The 24,143-nt window shown below is 38.7% G+C and overlaps 1 protein-coding gene across 1 annotated transcript in view; it reads right to left on the reverse strand.

Annotated features, from left to right (window-relative positions):
* Positions 1–24,143, reverse strand: part of UNC80 (unc-80 homolog, NALCN channel complex subunit) — a 5,631,640-nt gene that overhangs the window by 4,366,841 nt on the left and 1,240,656 nt on the right. Inside the window, exon 12 of the mRNA XM_044060513.1 lies at positions 8,027–8,295. Within this exon, the coding sequence (XP_043916448.1) occupies positions 8,027–8,295 (269 nt within the window). The remainder of the gene's footprint in view (positions 1–8,026; positions 8,296–24,143) is intronic.

The raw sequence follows: 24,143 nt of genomic DNA on the forward strand, positions 1-24,143 counted from the left end.
TATATATATATATATATATATATATATATACACACACACACACACACACATATATATAGAAAAAATGTAGACATATAGCTCCCCCCCCACACACACACACAGAAAAAATGTAGACATATAGCTCTCCATATATATATATATATATATATATATATATATATATATATATATATATATACATATATGGGTCTACTGCTTTTCATCGAATACCACATATTCGAAAAAGAGCAGTAGACCGCTCAGTTAAGCGAAAGTTCACTTATTTGAAAGTGCACTTTCACGAACTCAACTTCAACGAACGGATCGCACCACAGTGGAGCACAGCAGGAAAACATGCTATGTCCTCCACTGTGGTGCGGTAGTTATGGACTTTAAGGTTAGGGTGCAGGTAATGGTAAGGGGACAGCTAGTAGGGCTAGTGGATGCACGAACAGACCAAGTGCACAACTGAAAATAAATCCACTAAAAAAGAGATAATCAGCACCAAATATAATGAAATGGCACTTTAATTTTAGTTTTTTTGTTCCATTGGTGCTGACTCTATTTTGATATAACTCCTATAAATACTGCATACAATTTGCAGGCCGACAAACTGTTCTACACAACAGAATGATGCACTTCAAGTAAGAAAAAAGGAATGAATCAAGCAAAAGGGGATACACGTCTTTTAAATGCCAAGCTTCTTCTAACAGCTATGTTTCAAGATTATATTTTGACATATTGGGGGAATGTCTACTTGCTGTAAAAGATTTGGCCATTAATGGATATATTCCCCTTTTTTCAATGTTGTTGTATCTTTCGGCTTTTCCTGGTTAGGGGTCACCACAGTGGAACTCCGGTCCGCTAATGATTGGTAGTAGATTTTTTACGTACCGAGTTGCCAGCCCTGACGCACAACCTTCAACGAAGGTACGCCCATTCACGCAGAAGACGCTTTAGCTGAGAATCGAACAGGACAATTTCTTACTGTGAGGCGACTTCCCCTTTTTTCAATAAATATTTTTATTAAATCATCACTTATGACATAAGCAACCTTACATTTACATAAATGAAAAACAAACACTGACACCACTTTAGTTGCAAACATTATACATCACAGATACCACTGAAACAACTATAATTGCAAACATTATACATTGCTTATAATCTATCCAGTCATTGTCTGTTAAGCATTATGTGGTTCATTCAAATCCTGCCTCCTAAACCTCATTCCTTCTCTGCATATATTGTTCCCACAATTCCCATTTTTTTCCTCTTTAGTTTGCTCCGTCCCTTTTCTAAAGATCTCAATTCCAGTTGTTTTATCTCTGTTACTATATTCACTACTTCTAGTAAACTTGGTCTAGACTATGATATCATTTTCTAGTAATTGTTTTTTTGGCAGCCACCATAATTAGATTTAGTAAATGTTTACTATGTCTAGGCAATTCCAATTCTGTATCATAGCTCAAAAATATCATCTACCTGGTAAATCAAATCTGTTCACCTAGCATCTCTGACAAAGCGGTCTGTAGGAAATCCTTAAAGTCCGCCAGCTCACTACACTCCCAGAAAATATGTTCCCTGCCACCTCTTTCTTGTCCGTCACACCGCCAACATTTGCTATCCACCTGAGGAAAGATTCTTTGGAGTCTACTAGGGGCATAAAAACACTTATGTAAACACTTCCAGGCAAAGATCCTAAATCTTCTAGACTTTGTTGCATATTTGGGAGATATACATATATCCTCCCCATTTTCTCTTTGTGAATTGCTTTTCCAATCTCTCTTCCCAATCCTTTCTAAGCTCCTCCATTTGATTCTTATAATTATCATGCAATATTTCATATGTTCTACTAACTATTCCTTCTTTAATAGCCGATTCTGTTCTAAATTCTATTAAAAACTCTACCAGTGCTGGTCTTTCATTTCAGAACCCCCTATTGATTTCTCTTTGCCTATACTCTGACATCAATCCTAGATTGGGAAGGCAACCTCTAAACTGCAGTCCAAATACATTCTTGGCCTCTTCCCATTCAATTACCTTTCCCTTTCTGGTTATTTGTTCCCAATACCTTGGTTCCTTTGCCATTTTTCCAATAAATTCCAGGCCCTTCTTGCCTATTATCTGTACCCCTAACCAGTCATCCCAATTGGCAGTATCTCTTTTCTTCATTCTCATTCTGGTTTAGTTCTTAGAATACTCCCTGCTATTTTATGAATATAATTCTCTGTATGCTTTTTGTTGTTCTCCTTAAGAGTCTGCATCCAAAATCACAATCTCTCCTTATTTCTTGAGCTTCCCCCCTACATCATCATCATTCCTTTCCAATTTGAATTACAGTTTTCTGCTTGTGCTATGTATAAGAGCCTTAAATGTGTTGTTTTGAGATACCTCCTCAAATTGGGTAATCCTAGTCCGCCTTGTTCTATTGGAAGAATCATCTTATATCACTTGACCATTGCTGTCTTCCTTTCCCAAATAAAATCCTTCAATTCTTTTTTAATTGCTATCCACAACTTCTCCTTTGGTTGATAAAAATATGCCTGAACTGTGTACAAGACTAAAGGGACTAAAACATTTCAATTGCTTGTATCTTGGTATCCATATCTATATAACAAAACTTCCAATTTCTCAGTTTTTGTATTAGCTTCTCTTTAGTCTCTTCCCACATATCCTTAGCTGCCACAGCAGAATGATTTCCAATCCATACTCCTAAATACTTAATTTTATCATGTCCCCATAAATATGGATATTGTTGGACTAATTCTTGTGTGGTACATTATTTACCGCTATTGCCTTTGTTTTAGCTTCACTATTTTTTTTTATCCCGAGAAGATTTGAAACTGTATTAAAATGTTTCACAACATTGTTATGTTCCTTTCTGGTTTTGTCATGTATAAAATAATAGCTGCAAACAGAGCCAGCTTTTCCTGACTACCCTACCAATTATACCCTTGAATTTCTGAGTCCCTTATTCTTTTTGCCAATGGTTCTAAATATAATGGAAACAACAAAGGGGAAAGCAGACAACCATGCCTGGTTCCTCTACTCAAGCAGAAGTTATCAGAGAGGACACCATCCGCTTTAATGTTTACCTCTGATCCCTCGTATATACTCCTAATCAATCTTATAATTGTTATCAGGGAAAGCAAATGGTTCCATTGCCTTGCTCATGAAGTCCCAGTCAACTCTGTCAAATGTTTTCTCTGCATCAAGACCCACTAATAACAATGGTATTTTCTTACATTCTGCTTCACTCTGGATCACCAATGTTCTGTTAATATTGTCAAATGTTTGCATCCCCTCCACAAAACCACACTGATCCATACCTAACAAATTTGGCATCACTTTTGCCATTCATTTAGCCATTATAGACATAAACTCTTTATAACCAAGGTTTAGTATTGAAATGGGCCCATATGAAGCTGGAGCTGATAGATCTTTACCCTCTTTAGGTATTATCTTTACCACCACCTACTTCCAGGATGGTGGTACTTCTCCTCTTAAAATACTGTTAAACAAAACCTTCCAGATCTTTACCAGTTTTTTCCCTTCTAGCTTCCAAACTTCTGCAGGAATACCATCTATTCCTGGGAACTTTCCTGTAGATTGGTTATACATAGCCATTTTTGTATCTCATTTCTTCCTATCCTGTTAGTTAACTGAGCCTCATCTACCTCGAACCCTGGCATATTTAATTCTTCCATAAATATTTCCATTTGTACCTTCCCTTGATTTCCATACTTCTCTGCTTTATACAAACTTTCATAACATTTTCAAAATATTTCTAATACTTTTACAGGGTCTCTTGTTATCGTCCTTGTGATAGTCTCCCTAAGCTTGGTGACACCCCTTTCTGCTTTCTGTTGCCTGAGTCATTGTGCTAAAAGTTTTTGTGCTCTAGAATTATTATCAAAAAGCAGTTCTTAACAGCAATCTTTCTAAACTCGCATATGTTATCGATCCCTCAGCATTCTGCAGTTGTTCCTTTTCTTGTTTTGAGATTTGCCCTACTTTTGCAATACTTTAACATTTATCAGTTCCTCTAAATAATTCTTGTTACTTCTTAGCTACATCTCCAGTGCCATTATTTCCACCCTACTTTTAAATTCCACTTTAATTTTATCCTACTCCCTAGCTATATTTTCAGAAGAAGTTTCTATCTTCTCTAGTAGTCCCTGAATTAATCCAAAACCCATTCCTTAAATTCCTCTCTTTTCAGTCGATAGGTGGGAAAGCGCCAGTGTCTTGTTTTTATTTCATTACCTTGCATTTTTATTTTAGTTATTAATTATCTGAAATAGTTATTGGGTGCGTTTCAAGACCTTCAATTAAATGCAGATGTTCCTGTGAGATATAAATTCTATCTAGCCTAGCCATTTTTGAATCTTGGAGAATAATATGTAAATTCACTCTGAACTCTAGGCACTGAATTCACATCTTCCATGCCAAACATTTTCATAAACTTCTTCAAAAATCTATCCTCCTTTGTTATATTTCCCCTTCTAGGCCCATCAGATCCATCTTCACTGTTGCAAAGTAACAGAAATATTCCTGATGGCTGATGTTGCAACCATTTTACAATTCTGCAGCTATCAGTCTTATCTCAGCATCTAAAACTGCACATTTTCCTTCAGACAGAGATTTGGAAGGAGGGGATTGCTGATTACTAAGAGAGTGACTTACTTTTTCCAAAGATGACTTTCTGGCTTACATTTTAAAAAGTCTCTTCTTTTTCATCAGAAAAATGTGCAAGAAAGATGGACCTTTACTTCTTTTTACAGAAAACAGCTGCAGGAGTAGCTGTTAATCTTGAGAACCACTGACCAGATGCAGAAATCCATGTTTTAAAGGACTTACATGAGGCAGGGATATATTGAATTGATGTTAATGGTTGGGACTTATGGCCTTCACCTGGATAGCCTCCTGCAATGCTCTGAAGTATGCCTCAACCACAAAGCCAGCAGTCTCCTATCAGTAGCTGGAGTGGTATCTCCAATAACTTTTCTGAGGGAGAAATGCAGCTGTCTTTTGTTTCCCTAGCCTTCCTATCACAACAGATTTACTGCTTTACTAGACACTTGTTTCCCCTCACCTATATACAGCTATTGCACTGTTAAACTTTCAAATTCCTTTTTCTCTGGACAGTGAGTAAAACAGGTCATTCACATACCAGTCCATTATCTGGTCAACAAATGGCAGGCATATGTGCACAGATGGAGGTATGGTTGGTGAAGATGCTGAAAACCATTCTTCAGCAGTAATCCTGATAGCCACATACTACTTTTAAATCATCCCTTACCCATAATCTTGGGGATTCTTGTTCTGCTGGAATAAGTTTACATGAGTCCTTAGTCAAACTAAAAAAGATGGTATCAGTTTCACTCAACTGAACTAGAGTTTCTAGCTTCCTTTCTGCAAAGACCAGTATTTGTGGCTGCTCTGTTTAGAACTTTGAGAGACATTTTCCTTGAAATGAGCCTTTGAAGATTTGTCACGATTAGAGTTACTTACATCCTTCATTCTTTCTTCTTAATTCCTATTTTTTTTCCATTCCTTCTTTCCTTCCTCTAAGCTTTTGATCCTTATTACCAAAAAAAACCATTAACCATTGCAGGGGAGTCATTACATTTAATAGAGTTCTTTTCAGTACTATGTAATCCCCGTTCTTCTTTTTGAATCTTTCTTACTTGGTTGCCTGCTAACCATCAGCCCTCCGGTGATTTGACCAATCCATTTAATCCCCAAAGATGACAGCATAGTGGAGGCCATCATCCACCAGTAACATCTACCACATCTACCACTGCACAAGGCTTTAGTGCCATCAGACAGGTGCCTTCTAGTGAGTAATGGTCAATCATATCACCACCCACTTACAGGATGAGCAAGCAAGCAGTGACTACTTTAGTCTCATCCCCGTATTCAAGCTAGCTTCAGTGTCATCCAAACTACTATCTGAAACCAGGTCATGTGGGTAAGATTTGGAGTGTCATCTCTCTATGTCACAGGGCTGGCTGTGACTCATTTTCTATCAGAATTGAGAAAAACAAGCTTTTTAAATACTTAGTTTCTTGATACTAACAGTACAAAAATTAACTGGCGTATTAGACATTAATGGAAAGTGCAGCCAACTGACTAGCAGCTTGGAGTAGCATGAAGGAATACAGAAAGCACCCACTGTGACCACTTGAAAGGTCTCATGCCACCATCCAATGATACAACTACAGCACAAAACCAACACTGCTCATGTAGGGGAATATTGGAATGCTAAACTATTCTGTCTGGATTACAGACAATACTGAGATGATCACCAAATATTATGAATGCTGCTGTACTGATACTTACTATGAATATTGCTATACTAATCCACAATGAAGAATGATTGGGCTGTATAGTGGTGACACAGAAGATGCATAAACATCTGTCCTTCAATGAATTCCAGTAAAACACAGTATTCAACACAGCTGTAATCATAGTACCCTATGAATAATTTTAATTAGCAACAAAAATGGCCCTCCTCTCTCACCACTATGGCCAGCCTCAAACTGAATAGAAATAAATGCGTGTGTGAGCATGAATGTATGTAAATGGTGTGTTTGAAATAATGTAAACATCATTATGCTGGTATTATGCATTGAATGTGATAGCCACTTCTGCAATCATCACTAGCGTGTGCTCTACTGACTTTGCATACAATAGACTTCTTCTGGAGTCTAGGCAGCCTGTGGGCTCAGTCTGCAAATCAGTGGCAGCTGGTCACATAAATAAATTAACTATACTTAACTCAGCCTTGGAATTCCGCGGTGGTACGGCAGTAGCGTTTACCTCACAGTAAGAGGTTCTCCCGTTCGATGCTTGGCTTGGGAGTGCCTTCTGTGTGGAGTCTGCATGTCCTCCCCATGGTTGGGTAGTGTTCGAAAGACATGCGTGCGTAAATGGGCATGCCTTCGTTGAAGGCTGGGCAACGGGCTGGCACCTCGGCATTTCGTAAAAAATCTACTGCCAATCATTAGCGGACCGGAGTTCCGCTGTGGCGACCCCTTACCGGGAAAAAGCCGAAAGACAAACAACAACAACTTAACTCAGCCTTGGCTTACTGTTCTGTATGTGTAGCCTCCAATTATGTCACTGAAGTTATGCCTTACTACCAGCAAGAAAACTTTGTTAGAAAAGCCTCATCTGAACTTTTTACAGTAATCTACATTTCAAACAACATTTATAAAACTGTTACACTACTGTAATGTTGTCAGCAAAATCATACAGAAATAACATGCAAGTGTGGTGTTCTGATACTACTGAGTGTTTTTGGAAGGGGGGAGTCAAAAACTAAGTCCAGTGACAAAGGTAATTATATGAACTAAAGGGGTGCAGCAATGATGTCCCAGCATGGGCAGTATCAGAGGGGGGGGGTACATGAATGCAGAGTTCAAATTTAAATAACTTATTTTATTCATTTTCAATGGAATTTAACCTCATCGTGTTTGTGATTGCGACTTGAACCACTTCATTTTCAATAACTTGATTGGCCATGTACCTCTCAACCTCTAAGCACAACAATTCTAAACAAAGCAAAAAAAAAGAGCAGGTGGGGGGACAAAGGCCCAAAATCCGAGACAGATTATACACATTGCTGTTATAAATTTAGAAAGTTGCTAGAATAACAGGTTTTGCATTAACATGTATTTTCTGAAACACAAAGCCTGAAATCCAAATGTCTGTCACTATACATTAATTTCAGTCTTCAATAAGTTGCCAGAAAACCAAAATTTTTTTGAGGAGCAGACCAAAAATATGAAGCAAAAATCTGGACAGCATAAAGGTATGGTTGGTCAAGAAGGTGAGAACGTAAGTGCATCATTCATTAAGTTCAGTACAAAAGCTATCACATATTTACGTAAGTGCTGTCAGTACTAACATTTTGGATGTCAACACTAGCAAATTATCACTGCTCCACACTTATGAATTTGCTTTAAAACAGAAAAGTCAGAGTACAACTCTGCAGTCTGATATTTTGCCACTAATGTTAAAGTTCTAAAAATATTACCGCAAGATCCAGCATCCCATTCTTGTGTATGAAGTTGGCAGTTCCTTCAATGCTCTCACTATCTTCAAGGCTGCTGTAGTTGATGCAGGAGTCGGTCAGGCTACGTGGGAGATTAGCACAGGCCAGGGGCTCGTGAGGCATTTCTGGGATGGGAACTTGATTGCACAGCTTTCTCATTTGTTCGCTGAAGAAGTCAGCATAACCCACATTAAATGATGCCACTGTAGTGTTGAATGTGGCCACTGTGATCGTAGAGATTTGTGACTTTACTACAGATAAATGCACAAGGATGATTAGCTACAAAATCTGGAAGAGGCAAAAAAGCATGCACTGCTGGCACAATTTATTTAATAATGCTCTTACCAGCATATTAATGATAACAGTCACTCTCAACATTTCATATTTACTTAAAAGTAACTAATGCTGTAATTAAATTGTATTTCTTTTTTACTACAGCATCACAGATGTAAGACTGTCCAATGGTTGTTTAGTATACAAGTAGTTGCTGCAATCAATACGTTCTGGTGCAGTCTGAAGCACTCTGCAATCAAAATATATATGTAGTGCATGAAGCAGTCATTATACTCCAATATCATGAAAAAGACAAAACAGTTAAGTGCTTCTGTAGCACGAGACATTATCTTGACAACTGTTAAGTACTCCTGCTTAAACTGTTAAGCTCTGGCATCATTCTAGGCAGTAAAACCTAACAAAAATGACAGAAGCAGAAGCAGAATAGTACTGTCTGTGCCAGTAATCTATCCCTGACATTCTTTCACTAATGTAAGATGTGTTACATTGTCTTTTTTGAAAGCCAGCAAAAAACTTTGCACTTTTTTTAATTGTGTAGCTAGTAGTGCATGGAGCAGATGAAGCTCCATGCCCTACAAAGGGTTATAGTCAGGCCTACGACTGTAACTGTCCATTATGTGTTCTTAACTAGAATGCCACGATTCCCTAGTCGAGCCTAACACCCAAGGTGAATTTCTTGAAATCTAGGTCTTGAACAAATACATAAGTTACGACTGGAGACATGATCATAATTTTCTATTTTTTCAGCACTTTCTTTAACTTTTTCTGACATAATCCCTAATTTTAGATACAAGCTATTAAACAACCTACAAAACATTCTTTTAATTTAACGAAGGTATGGTATCATTCTTAAAATCTGCTGCATTTGTAATAGCATAACATCTAGGTCAGTACAAGTACATAACTATACTGCATGCAGTATGACTTTCTAGGAAGAGATGACAAAAGCTTAAACAATTTATAAGTACAATTAAAATGCATCATACTGTACATTTTACCTTGTAGATCTGCACTCTGTTTTACTCAGCATTCTATTACATATTCTACTCAAAATGAGGAAGTTACTGTATTTGGCAAAGCTTAAAAGTATAATTTAATAACATGCAATCTGGTCACTTCTTAACAGTTTTCAAAGAATGAAATAAAATTACATTTTATTGATGGACTTATTTCTGTAAACTGGGGTAGTACACTGATCAATATTGTCCACTTTCAGTCTCAGCCTGGGTGAAATACAAAACATTTCACAAGCACTTCACAGAGCAGTTCAAATTAGTTACACAGAAAAACTGTATATGCACATTATACTAAACAAGTAGTGTGTAATATACAACTTTTGCATTAGCTTCTAAAATTTACTAATCAAATACTGAGTAGTGACAATTCCAGATGTACTATGAACTTAAAAAAATCATACAGTTCTATCAAATAATGCCACACAACAGAATGTATCATGGAAAGCCAACACTTGTAATTATAGATACTGTCTGATGGTATTTCTGTTTAGGTTATTGCAAGTTTTGAAGTAAAACAGAACATTTTTGCTAACTCTTTAAGGACTGCATTAGTTAAACTTAATTCTGACAGCCTAGTACACACTTATGAACCTAACAACCACAAGGGCCTTTTTAAGCCTAGCTATGCATCACAAATCTCTGACAAGTTCTGGTTTTGGGAGATGAAACATTTACAAACAGAGGCCTTGGAAATGAACCATTTACAGGTTGCCTGTGTCCATTAGAGATGCAGGTCTAAAACAGGGATGAATATCCTGTTCCACATCTAACTGTCCAAGTTACACTTGAATTGGGTTAGGGAGGAACTCTGCTTCACACAGATGGGGAGCCTGTTCCAGAGAAGTGGTAGTTTCTGGAATACATACCTGTCTCTCTAGGACGTCCTGTTTATATCATAGGCAAGGTTTAAATCTTTAAAAGGAGTACTTTTGGTGCTGTTTGTTTTGTAGATATGCAGGAGGTCAATCAGCGTGGAGCTGACAATGCCTTGTATGCCAGACATAGATCTCCCTTCAGCATCTTGTAGGAGACCGAACACAGGGATAAGGCTTTCAGGTGGTTTGCATAGGATATGCTGGTTACCCCCTGTATTCCTTTAGTGAGGAACCTTGGTGGACATTCCAATTGTTGAATGTGCCCGTTTAGGTACATACCAAAGGGAGCACTATACTCAATGGTAGGTCTGATGAATACTGAATAAAGTGAAACAATGACCTTCTTGGATCTAGATGCCACATGTTTGTTCATAAACTGCACAATACAGAATGATTTCCTCACTACTGTAGACATGTGATAGTCGAAGGCTAGATTACTGTCTATGTAACATGTTTAGATGTGTCTCTTAAATACAGAGTGTAGCTGCCATACTATTTATTTTACATCTAGTGGTACACTGGTATCTATTGGTCTATTGCTCTGTCTACACCTGTTACGGTTACCACTGCCTAAGCAAGTATTAATGCATTTCCAAAAACTCCTCTTGTGTAATACAATAACAAAGTCAAAGTGAGGATACCTTTCTACAGTTTTACAGAACCATTACTAAAACATGGTGTGATGATGTGAAGTAGTGCCAGCTATACCAGGAGAAGTAGGGCAGTGAATGTATAACATATGCCAGCATAGCTAGCTGGAGTTTTGTAAAGAATTGTATGTCATTTATATATCAAACTGATTTGTACAAGTGCTTGTGTTGAAATGTACTTGGAAAGCTGCTTGTGTTAAAAATGTACCAACAATGAGTCCTGGTGGACAGAAAAGAAATATACCTGTGTGTCACACTGTATTGTAACTGCTGAAATTAATATATTGTAACAGAGGATACTGGAAGAGAAGAGGTTAATCTCAGTCCAGCTAACTCTGAAAAGCAGTCTAAAATTAAACTACCTGGTTTAGAGCATAAAGATTGTATCTTACAGTTCTGATTGCAGCCGGAGACGAAATGTCTTTGAAAACCAGGACTAGGAATCCTGCTATATTCTCCTTAGGGATGAACTAATTGCTATCCTGGAGGGGTGGAAGTCTTGAAATGGCTTTATAGCTTCCAGATGCTATAATAAATCTCAGCAAAGCTTTGTCTGTGTGTGCATGGTGATGCATATCTGCCAAATTCTAGTTCAGTTTCTAGTAAAGGGGAGTAATGTGGGAACCAGACGTCAGATGACCAAATGTGTCTGATGTCATTCTGTAATCCAGTGCTAAAATTATGTTTTAATACTAGATGTCTCAGGGCAGTCTGTTTTTGAAACCTGATAAAGAAGGTAGACTACTCACCTACTTCACCTAGCCTTCCTTTACTAAGTAACCAGGGAATGATAATTCTTTAGATCAGTCAATAAAATATTTAGTTAAGTACTGTTTTTCTGTAACTGTGTGAATCTATCCATCTGGGTTATTTTTAATATTTCCTGTGACTGAAACTCTGGTGTTTATTGTAAACAGATAGTTAGTATTTTCACGTTCTATTAAATATTAAATATATTTAAACTTTTCATTGTGACTGGTTCTTTAGAAAATATTTTTAACTTTTGAGAGTAATTATATTTGGTGACACTATGACCGCTCCTGAAAGCCTTACTGCATTGGACTACCATTTGTATTAGTAAGCAATATCTTTCGGCTTTTCCCAGTTAGGGATCACCACACTAGATCACTGGTCCACAAACTGACTGGCAGTGGTGTTTTTACAGTGTCCAGTTGCCAGCCTGGCATCCATCATTCACAGAAGGTACACACATGCATACACACCTACCTATATGTCTTTAAAACCCACTCGACTACAGGGAGGATATGCAGATTCTGCACAGAAGGCTCTCCAGCCGAGAACTGAACTGGAGAATCTATTAGTATCAATTTAATTCAGTACAATTGAGTACCCTTGTAAGAGCCTTAAGAGTAGCTGGTTTTGGAGTGTTTGGTGTTAGTAACTACCTTACAGTCTGGAGAGAGGGGCACAGCTAGTAAATCTGTGCCAGCCTTACCCAGGTGTGTGTGTGTGTGTGTGTGTGTGTGTGTGTGTGTGTGCGCGTGTGTGTGTGCGCGTGTGTGTGCGTCTGTGTGAAAATGAAATCTTAAAGAGTGTAGGTGTCAGCTACCTGTAGCAGGGACACAGGGCACTGGTTTCACAGACAGGGTGATGGAGGACTTGGTATGGATACTTGGTTGAGGACTCAACTCTACAGCTGTGCCAGTGGGGAGTCTTATTGGGGGCCTGGAGAGAGAAAAAGGGAAACCCAGATGACGGACTGAGTGTGTTCCCTGTGTGCTTTTAAGGGAAACTGAGCTTGATGCAGACAGTTGCATCTGGAAATACTGTGTGTATCTATTTCTCTCAAGTGAGTGCTCCTCTCCAGTGTCAGTGGTAAGGATTCAGGCTCCTTGATCAATGGCCCAGAGAAGGGATGTCACACCACCAAAGAAGATATCTTTTGCCCACTTGTGTGATCTTGACTGGAGTGGTTAATGGGTGTTGAAGAACAGACCACTGGACTGAAAGTGCCCATTGAATAATTTGCATGTGAAACCTGACCAGAGGAACAAGGGTTAACAGCTGCTGGCATGGACCCCATGGCTTCTAAGATTAATCAAGCCAGAAGAGAAAAACTCTGGATAACTTTGACTTCGGACCTCAATATCTGCATTCGAGTAGAGGAAAGAGGCTATCTGATGGTGTCCAGGCAAGCACCAATTAATTCCAGACTCAGGTAGGCATGAGTTTTGAATTTATATAACTGGCAGTGATTCCTAGATGGATGCACAACTGGAGCAGGTAGTCCTTTGCCTGTAGAAGGCGATGCCTGGTTGAGCAGTTAGGAGCCAGTCATCTAGGTATGGAAACGCATGGAATCCCAGCAGTCTCAAGTGCATTTGGTGAACACCATGGGTGCTGTGCGTTTTTTTTTTCCAAATACCTTTACTGAATTATCTCTTCTGACATAAGCAAATTTACATTCATAGAAAAGTAATCAAACTACATTAACATGGCAAACATTATACTTCACATGTATTACTATATATTATACAACCTACGCAATATTACACAAATCATTCAGTTCATGTCTTTTTTTAAACAAGTGACATATTTATTAAACAATCACTTACTACACAGGCAATCATACATTTATATAAATGAAAACAAACCACACTGACACAATCCTAACTGCAAGCATTTTACATCACAAACCATACTGACACACTCCCAGTTGCAAACATTATGTGTCACTTATAATCTACCCAATCCTTCTCACTCAAACATAACATAGCTTAAGTCCAGCCGCCCTTCAGACCTCATTCTTCCCTTGTATGTATTATTCCCACAATTCCCATTTTTCCCATGTAGTTTTCTCCTACCTTTTTCTTAAGATCTCAATTCCAGTTGTTTTATCATTGTTATTATAATCACTAATTCCAGTATAGTTGGTTTAGATTTTGATTTCCATCTTCTAGTAACTGCTTTTTTGGCAGTCACCATTATTAGACACAGCAAGGCCTTACCATGTCTAGGCAATTTCGATTCTGTATCATAGCTTAGAAAAATCATCTCCCTCATCAGACCAATCTGCCTACCCAGCATCTCTGACAGTGCATCCCGCAGGGAATCCTTAAAGTCCACCAACTCATCGCAGTCCCAGAAAACATATTCCCAATTACCACTTTCTTCCCCTTCTCACCTCCAACATTTACTGGTTGCCTGAGGAAAAATTCTCTGGAGTCTACCTGGGGTATAAAAATATTTATGTAAATATTTCCAGGCAAAAATCCTAAATCTTCTAGATTTTGTTGCATATTTGGGAGACATACATATTTCCTCCCATTGTTTCTTTGTGAATTGCTTATCCTATCTCTCTGCCCAATCCTTTCTAACCTCCTCTGATTGATTCTTATAGTTATTATGCAATACTTTATATCCTCTACTAATTATTCCTTTTTACCGTAAGCTTCTGTTGTAGATTCTATTAAAACTCTACCATTGCTGGTCTTATGTTTATGTCCCGCCTATTTCTTTCTTATAGGTTCATAGATTAGTACTAAGCTAACTGCCCTTCTGGGCCATTTTAATCCTAGCCAATTACCCCATGTGAGAATCAAACCCTGTACCTTGTGTCTGTAATGTAAACACCTTAATCATTATGCTAACCTCCCACCCCCTTCTCTTTGCCTATACTCTGATATCAATCCTTGATAGGGAAGGCAATCTCTAAGCTGCATTCCAAATACATTATTGGCGTCTTCCCATTCTATTATCTATCCCTCTATAGTTATTTGCTCCCAATACCTTGGTTCCTTTGCCAGTTTTCTCCAATAAATTTCAGCCCCTTCTTGCCTGTTTTCTGTATCCCTAATTGCAGTCATCCCTATAAGCAGAATCTTCTTTATCCATTCCCATGATGGTTTAGTTTTTATAATACGTTTTGGCTCTTTACGAATATAACATTCTGCATGACTACTGTTATTCTCAGTAAAGGCATGCATCCAAAATCCCAATCTTTCCTTGTTTGAGCTTCCTCTATGTTTCATCATCATCCCTTTCCACTTTAAATTACAGTTTTCTGCTTGTGCTATGTATAGGAGTCTTAACTGTGTAGCTCTGAAATATCCCTTCAAATTGGTTAATCCCAATCCATCCTGTTCTAGTGAAGAATCAGCTTATCCCACTTGACTCTTGCAGTCTTCCCTTCCTGGTTAAAGACCTTCAGCTCTTTATTAATTGCTACCCAGAACTTCTCCTCTGGTTGATAAAAATCTGCATGACCTGTGTATAAGACTAAAGAGACTAAACATAGTTTAACTGCTTGTATCTTACTATCTATATAATAAAGCGTCCATTTTCTCAGTGTTTGTATTATCTTTTCCTTAGTTTCTTCCTACATACCCTTAGCTGCCACACTAGAATCATTTTAATCCATACTCCTAAATATCATATCCCCATAAATATGGGTATTCCTGAAAAAGTTCATGTGTGGGTAGATAATTTACTACAACTGCCTTTGTTTTAGCTTCATTAATTTTGTATTCTGAAAAGATCTGAAAGTGTTTCAAAATATTCCACAACACTGTAATGTCTTTTTCTGGTTTTGTCAGGTACAAAATAATATCATCTGCAAATAAAGCCAGCTTTTCTTGACTGCCATATCAACTATATTCTTGAATTTCTGAATCGCTTATTTTCTTTGCCAATGGTTTCAAAAATAATGCAAATAATAAAGGGGAAAGAGGACACCCCTGCCTGGTTCCTCTGTTCAAGCAGAAATTATCAGAGAGGACCACACCAACTTTAATTTTCACCTCTTACCCCTCATATATTCTCTGAATTAACAACAGAATTTTTTTCACAAAATGAAAATGCTTCCATTGCCCTGCTCATAAGGTCCCAGCTTACTCTGTCAAATGCTTTTTCTGCATCAAGACCCACCAACAACAATATTATTTTCTTACATTCTGCTTCCCTCTGGATTTTCAATGTTCTGTTAATGTTGTAAAATGTTTGCCTCTCCTCCACAAAGCCACACTGATCCATATCTATCAGTTTTGACATTACTTTTCCCATTCTTTTAGCCATTACAGACATGAACGGTTTACAATCAAGGTTTAGTATTAAAATGGGCTTGTATGAAGCTGGATCTGATGGATCTTTATCCTCTTTAGGTATTACAGCTATCACTGCTTTCTTCCAGTATGATGGTACTTCTCCTAAGATACTGTTAAACAAAACCTTCCAGATCTTTATCAGTTTTTCCCTCTTAGCTTCCAAACTTCCACAGGAATAACATCTATTCCTGGGGACTTTCCTGTAGATTGGTTATACATCACAATTTTTTATCTCATCTCCTCCTATCATGTTAGTAATTGAGCCTCATCCACCTCTAACCTTGGCATATTTAATTTTTCCATAAACATTTCCATTTGTATCATTTCTTGATTTTCACATTTCTCTGCTTTATAGAGACTCTCACAGAATTTCCAAAATATTTCTAATACTTCTACAGGATCTCTTGTTACCTTCTTTGTTAGAGGCTCACTAAGTCTGGTGACAGTCCTTTCTACTTTCTGTTGCCTAAGTTGTTGTGTTAAACTTTTTTGCGTTATTGTGTTATCATCAAAAAACAGTTGCTTAACAGCAATCTTTCTAAGCTCATACATATCATCGAGGTAATCTCTTATTTTCTGCCTAGCATGTTGCAGTTGATCCTCTTCTTGTTCTGTGAGATTCCCCCTACTCTCAAATACTTTAACATTTGTCAGTCCCTCTTAATATTTCTTGCTAGTTCTTAACCACAGCTCCCTTTCTTTTATTTCCACCCTATTTCTAAACTCCACCTTAATTTTATCCCACTCCTAGCTACATTTTCAGAATAAATTTCTATCCTAACAGCTCCTGAACAATCTCCACTACCCATTCCTTAAATTCCTCTCTTTTCAACATATAGGTGGGAAAGCACCAATGTCTCATTGTTATTCCATTACCCTGTGTTTTGATTTTAGCTATAATTGGCACATGATCTGAAATAGTTATTGGGTGGGTATCAAGACATTCAATTATATGCACATGTTCCTATGAAATGTAAATTCTGTCTAGCCTAGCACAGTTTTTATGTCTTGGGGAATAACATGTAAAGTCACTCCAAACTCCTATTACTAAATTTACATCTTCCATGCCAAATATTTTCATAAATTTCTTCAAAAATCTATCCTCCTTTGTTGTATTTTCCCTTCTGGGATCCCCAGACACATCATCACTGTTCTAAATCAAATTCCAATCCCCATCTATAAGTAATATTCCTTGCTGAAAACTGATTATTTCTCCCAGAATTTTCTTAATCTCCATTATAGCAGTTTTAGGTGGAACGTAAATACATGGCAGTGTTATAGTAGCCCCTTAGCACTACAAACCTGCCATTATTACTTTTTTTTATATTCTTCTATCATTATTGGAGCTCCTCTTGCAATTAATACAAGTACTCCTCTTTTCCTCTGTCCCAGGTATTCCGCTGAATAACCATTCTAAAAACCTTTCTTTATCAAATTCACATGTTCATTTCATTCTAAGTGTGCCTCCTGCAACATAGCTATTTGCACCAACTTTTTAAATATAGTTCACTACTCTTTCTTCACTGTATTTATCTTTGAGGCCATTTACATTTAAAGACATTAAAAAAGCATCACTGTATTAAAAAGTTATTATTCCCACCTTTTATATATAAAAACTTTTCGTTAAATATCTAGTTCTGGCATTTGCGTTACATGCATACACAGTTTGGCAGGCTAAACTTTTATGCAGTTGTTTCTTGTCATATACATTTGAACCTATGTCACATCTTATAAAACCTTTTGTTTTACTGAAAGCCCTCAAACAAAAAAACAAATGCACCCCCATAACCCCCTAAAACCTATTAACTTAATACTAACATAGAAAACTATATACACCTTCCAATACTGAAGTGTACCCCTCCTAATACGAACAAAAGTCAAAAACTGACAGCCACACTCACAGACCTGAGTTAACCTAAAAGAAAGGTCATCCATGCTAAGAAGCATGGTTCGGCCTGTACTTCTATTTAGTGCTGATTAGTGTTGTCTTAACTTTACAGCTCTTCCAGCTGGGAAAACCCACATCCCAGACTGTAGCCAGTTTCTATTTATCAGACTGTCTGCAAGGAGATATGAGAACCAGGCAACCAGTTTCTCTTTATCAGACTTTTTCCATGGAAACATGAAGACCAGCTCCAAAATTGTTACTGAGCATACATGTATTTGCTAGAAATAAAGCCTCAAAATATTTAGTGTTCTTTTTCATTTACTCTCTCTCTTAAAACTTGTTACTACATCAATCTAAGGTCTTTTATTCAGTCATTTCCCCATGCAAGAATTAGAAAAAGCACATTAAATGTTCTTTTATCATGCTTTTTTAACCGGGATTTTTCTTTAAATACATTGCAGTGTCGAAATTTCTTAAAACTGAAGAAGAGAAACAGAAATGAGGGGAGAAAGAAAAAAATAGCAGTAGCAGCACCTGTTTACAGTCCTCATTACACTTAAAAATAACTGAAAAAAACTTTACTTTACAACATGTAAAGAAAACTGCATGCCACAAACTTGGTAATATTGAAGAAAAAAAATATTTACTTACAATTAACTTTCGCCCTCCTCTTCCCCTCCCCATAGTACTTTTCCAAACAGTAATAACATGAAGTAGGGCATATGCTTTAGAGTCCCCCGAAAGCCCAACAAATTCTGAAAAAATCCAACATTTCCAGATTTGCTTGTTCTGTCATATTTCACAAATATACTTATCGCATTGTAATACCATATTAAATTACTGGTTTTATTACTATTCATTTCCAAATTCTTGTCTCTGCTTCATTTCCAATGTACTCTCCATTCTTCTAGTCAACTCTCATGCTCTGTTCCTTCTCTCCAACATTTTCCGTTGAAAATTTTGAAAAGGTTTTACAAGTACATACCTTCTGTGGTCTTTGTTACCAGGAGAACAAGAAGCAAAATCTCCTTCTGTTTCACAGCTTACTTTTTGTTGGACACACTTCTGTATTTCCTCTTTAGCATGTACTTCATCAAAAAATTATTTTGTCCCTCTAAAGAAGAATACCTTGAAGACAGCTGGGTACAGCAGTTTGAATCTCACAAAGGGTGGGAGGCACGAGCGTTAGAAAGTACAGTTGTGTACACTTACCATAAATGTAGATGTTCGAGTGTACTCACTGTTGCAGTCATCATATTTGGGTTATCTGCTTGCAGTAGCCTTCAGTCGACCTGATTATCAACGTCTTGGGTCCTGCATCAGTTGCTGTCTCATCTTCCATGACGTCAGGTAGTCAAGAGTATAAAGCATGCAGCTGACACCATTATATCAGTTTTTCTTGCCCCAGACGTCAGGTGCCCCACTAATGGGAAGCAATTATATATATATATATATATATATATATATATATATATATATATACATACACACAAGGGTATACCTCCAACAAAAAAGCAAATATACCAAAAAGCTTATAAGCATAGTAAAAGAGAACAGAGGTATAGCCAAAAGAAGTCAGGGGGCTGGAGGGAGGGTAACCAAGACTGCAACAGTGAATACACTCGAACATCTACATTTATGGTAAGTGTACACAACTGTACTATGTTCTTCATGTTTCACTGTTGCAGTCATCACATTTGGGTAGATTCCCAAAGCTAAGGATGAAGGAGGAATTTAGATAGCATTAGGACCAGCTATAATGTCCTGCAAGACTGCACTGGCAAAGCCAGCTCTGGATTTAGAAAAAATTGGCAAATGGCAATGCTAGGTGAAAGTATGTACAGAACTCCAGGTAGCAGCTTCTAGGATGTCCCTGGTAGGGACACCTCTGAGAAAGGCTGTAGCGGTAGATGCAGCCCTGGTTGAATGTGGTCTAATCCACTGTGGGATAGGTTTTCCATGGTGCATGGAATGGCCTATCCATTTAGAAATGGTTTGGTTTGAAGTAGCCTTCCCCTCTGCCCCTGCAGCAAATGCCGCCAACAGTTGTTCAGATTTCCTTTGAGGTTTAGTCCTGTCCAAGTAAAATCTAAGTTGTCTGTGCACATCTGAGTGCAGTATCCATTCACCTTTGTTCTGTGGATTAGAAAAGAAGGTTGGCAAATGAACGGACTGATTAAGAGCCACACTGGATACTACCGTGCGCATGAAGGCAGGATTGGTCCTGAGGGACACCCTGTCCGCATGAAAGATGATGAAAGGCTCCACTGCCATAACAGCCTGTAATTCAGATACCCTTCTTGCTGAGGTGATTGCTAAAAGGAAGGCTGTTTTCCAAGAAAGGAATTTTAACTCTTCACTTGCAGCTAGCTCACAAGGAGGTAGAGTGAGTTTTTCCAATACAAAATTAAGGCCACAGGCTGGAGTTGGGGCTCTCCTGGGTGGTCTTAAGTTTTTGGCCCTCTGAGGAACTGCTTCAGCAGTGGATGAGAGAATAGGGGTGGTTCTGTGTTGTAATGAGCTGAAATGGCTGAGGCATGACTTTTGATGGAGGAAAAAGAAAGGCCCTTGTGAAGCATTTCAGTTAAGTATTGAAGAATCTGAGGTAAATTGGGTGCTGCTGTGCCCATCCCTTGAGTTTGGTTCCAGGCACAGAATCTTTTCCATTTTTCAGCATAAGATTTTCTAGTACTAAGCCTCCTTGCCTCCAAAATGACATCCAACACTTGTTTACTGAGGGATGGTAATGGAGAGATTAGGTAATTAGCCAGGCTGCCAGGTTCAGGGTTTGAAGCTGAGGCTGCAGAATCTGCCCCTCCTGCTGTGACAGCAGCGTAGGTGTCTGAGGCAGGTGCCATGGAGCCAGCAGTGACACACTGTGCAAGAGTGAGTACCAGTGTTGGCGTGGCCAGTCTGGTGCAATCAGTATCGTCCTTGGTTTGTCCTGTTTGATCTTTAGTAGTACTTTGGAGAGGAGAGGCAGAGGAGAAAAGGCATAAACTGATAGATTTTTCCAGCTGAAGGACAGGGCATCCACTTTCCAAGCTTGTTTGTGGGGAATCCTTGTGCAGAATGTGTCCAATTGGTAGTTCTGGGGGGAGATAAACAGGTTTATATCTGGGCTCCCCCATTTGTTTATCATCATGTTGAAAGTCCTTGGTTCCAGTTTCCACTCGTGTGGGTCCACGAGATTTCTGCTTAGTTCATCTGCCAGTGTATTTAGTTTTCCTGGCAGGAACTGAGCCTGTAGATGCACTTGGTAGCTCAAGGCTGTGTTCCACAGAGCCATGGCTAGTCTACAGAGGGGGTATGAATGGGTACCCCACTGCTTGTTTATGTACCACATAACAGTGGTGTTGTCCATCTTTCCCATTAATTGTCCTGGAAGAATGTGGTCTTTGAAGGCTGTCAGAGCATTCTGTACAGCTAACATTTCTTTTTGATTGATATGCAGGTGCATTTGACTTGGGTTCCATTTGACCTGAATGCACTTCTCTGCCAGGTGAGCCCCCCCATGCATAGTCTGATGCGTCTGTTGTTAGGGATTGGGCGGCAGGGGGTAGAGTGAATGGTAGTTCCTTGTTTTGGTGGCAGGCCTCTGCCCACCAAAGGAATTCTAACTGTAGGCAAGGTATGATAGGAATCATTGCTTCTAGATCCTGAGAATGTTGACACCATAGGCTTTTTAGATACCATTGTAGTTTCCTCATATGCAGTCTTGCATATGGAATTAGCAGAATGCAGGAGGCCATGAACCCCAAGGCTTGCAGTATTTGCCTTGCAGATAGCAGGGTTTTTGTGGCCATTAGTTTGAAGTAAGTTGTCAAATGATTTGTTTATCTGACATGAGGAAAGCCATCTGGGAAGTTGTGTTCAAGCTTGCTCCCAGGAATATAATTTGTTGACAGGGTACAAGATGTGATTTCTTTTCATTTATGGTGTACCCCAGACAAGTTAGCACCTTTTGTACAAATGTCAGATGATTCAAAAGCATGTCCTGGCTTTCTGCCTGAATTAGACAATTGTCCAGGTATGGGTATATTTCAATATTTCTTTGCCTACAAAATGCAATGACTGGAGCTAGGCACTTTGTGAATACCCTGGGCACAGTAGATATGCAAAAGGGCAGTGCAGAGAAATGATAGTGCATGTAGCCTGCTTTGAAGAGTAGGTATCTTCTGCAAGATTCCCTGATTGGGATGTGCAGGTAGGCTTCCTTTAAATCCAGTGTTGCCAACAAGGCATCCTTGCCTAGCATAGGACGCTACTGGTGAAGAGTTAGCATCTTGAATTTTGGGATCACCAAAAAGGTGTTTAGGATAGAAGGGAATAGAGTCCTCTGCATCAAAATCCTCATAGGTAGAAAAGGGTAAATCCTGGTCATCAGAGGAAACAGAAATTTCAGTATCTTGATCAGAAGTATCATAAGCAAATTAATTCCTAGGTCTCTTAGAGGGGGAAGGTTGGCTTCCCCTGATTAAAGTAATAAGGTCTTCAGCCATTCTTATTTGTTTTTAGGCATAGAGGCCTGACCATGCGGTCTGGGCGTTGGTTTCCTAGGCATGGTTCGAGTTTTAGGCCTTGAAGAAGAAGATGGCATCGGTTTAATATGCAAGTCAGTAGGCCTGAATACACCCTCAGAAGCCGGTGCCTGTACAGCGGCTCCGGACTCATCCAATGTAGAGACATCCGCAGGTTCTACAGTTGAAGCATCTCGCGATATACCGGACACCGACTGGGTCTCAGCAGAGGCCTGCGAATCTAAAGTAGCGGGTATCAGGGGCTGCGAAAGCACCTCACTGAGTGACTAGCTTAGGAGAAGCGTCGTCGGCAGCTTTGGACCTAGGCGGCCTGTCTCTGTCTTTATCTTTGTGTTTTTTCAGAATGTCGGTAGTCGGGTGGCTTACCGAAGACATATCTGGATAACTGAACCGAGTACCAAAATATTTAGAAGCATAAATATACCGACGTCGAATAGTTCATTGTTTAAATAAGACACAAAACCGACAGAGAGGTACGTCGTGGTCAGGGCCTAGGCAAGGAATACAGTACGAATGAAAATCTTTGAGGTATTTGCTTTCCTCAAGAAATACAATTATTGACATTTACTGACATCGGTTTAGAGCAAGAAAAACTTTCCCCAACGGGGTACTTAGCTTTAGTTGAAGACTTCGGTTCTGAAACTCGAAAACGAAAATTTGAGGAGTCGGCCGACCGGCACTTGCCAACTGCTTCTGGCACCACACGGCAAGAAACACTGATGTAATGGTGTCGGCTGCATGCTTTATACCCCTGACTACCTGACGTCACAGAAGATGAGACAGCACTGACGCAGGACCCAAAACTTTGATAATCAGGCCGATTGAGGGCTACTGTAAGCAGATAACCCAAATGTGATGACTGCAACAGTGAAACACGAAGAACATCAATATAAGTGACAAAAATCTGAAAGAATAACTCATGAAAAAGGCTAAACATTCTCCAAAGCTTGATAGTGACAGGATCCACTTTCTGAAGCTGAATAGTGGCAAACAAGCTCTGAAGTATGTTAGGTTGGTGGGGCATTATGAGTAAATGGAAGAGTTCAAGAGTTCTTGGATCTGATGACCTGGTAGAAGTGACTGAGTTGGATCAGTGTCTCGGATCAAAACCCATCAGTTGAGGAATGAATGAAAAGGACACCATCCGATACACTATTGCAAATTGATTTGCCTAGTTTTGTAACATGCACAGGTAGCCAGAAGTTTTTTTTTTTTTTGCTATTAGTAACTCTCTTTCCTAATGGTTGCTAACTTAAGCTTTCCAACTCTTAGATGCTGGGTTAAGAAAAATTTGTGCACACACACTAGTCTCATGTCTTCTACCATAACAGCAGTCCAGTCAGCAATTTTCTGTTGCATGTAGCATTTGTTATCTGCTCCTTCCCACTGTGCAGGGATCCTTGTACATATAAGGTTCTTCCTCCAACCTCTAACTCTCAGGTGTGTTAAGTCAGCATGCAGCATATCCACGTGGACATTTGCCAACTCACGAACATCACTTATTTCCACATCTATTTCTTCCAATCCACTCCAGCGTGTCAAAAGAGCTAACTCTCTAAATTAGTCTTTTTGTGTTGAACTTGTCCGTAAAGTCTAAACACTTCTGTTAGAATTTTAAAGAGCTATGCCATGATCTGATGCCTGATGAAGTATCTTAATGTAAACTGTTACAGGACAAAAGCACTTAACTCTGTACATGTAAAGAATTTTACCAGCTGTGTTGCTTTCAACTGTTTTGAGAAATGTTTATAAGTACCTTGACAAAACAATGA

This window comes from Protopterus annectens, chromosome 2.part0, assembly GCF_019279795.1.
Source record: "Protopterus annectens isolate FY-2018-M chromosome 2.part0, PAN1.0, whole genome shotgun sequence".
Classification (NCBI taxonomy): domain Eukaryota; kingdom Metazoa; phylum Chordata; order Ceratodontiformes; family Protopteridae; genus Protopterus; species Protopterus annectens.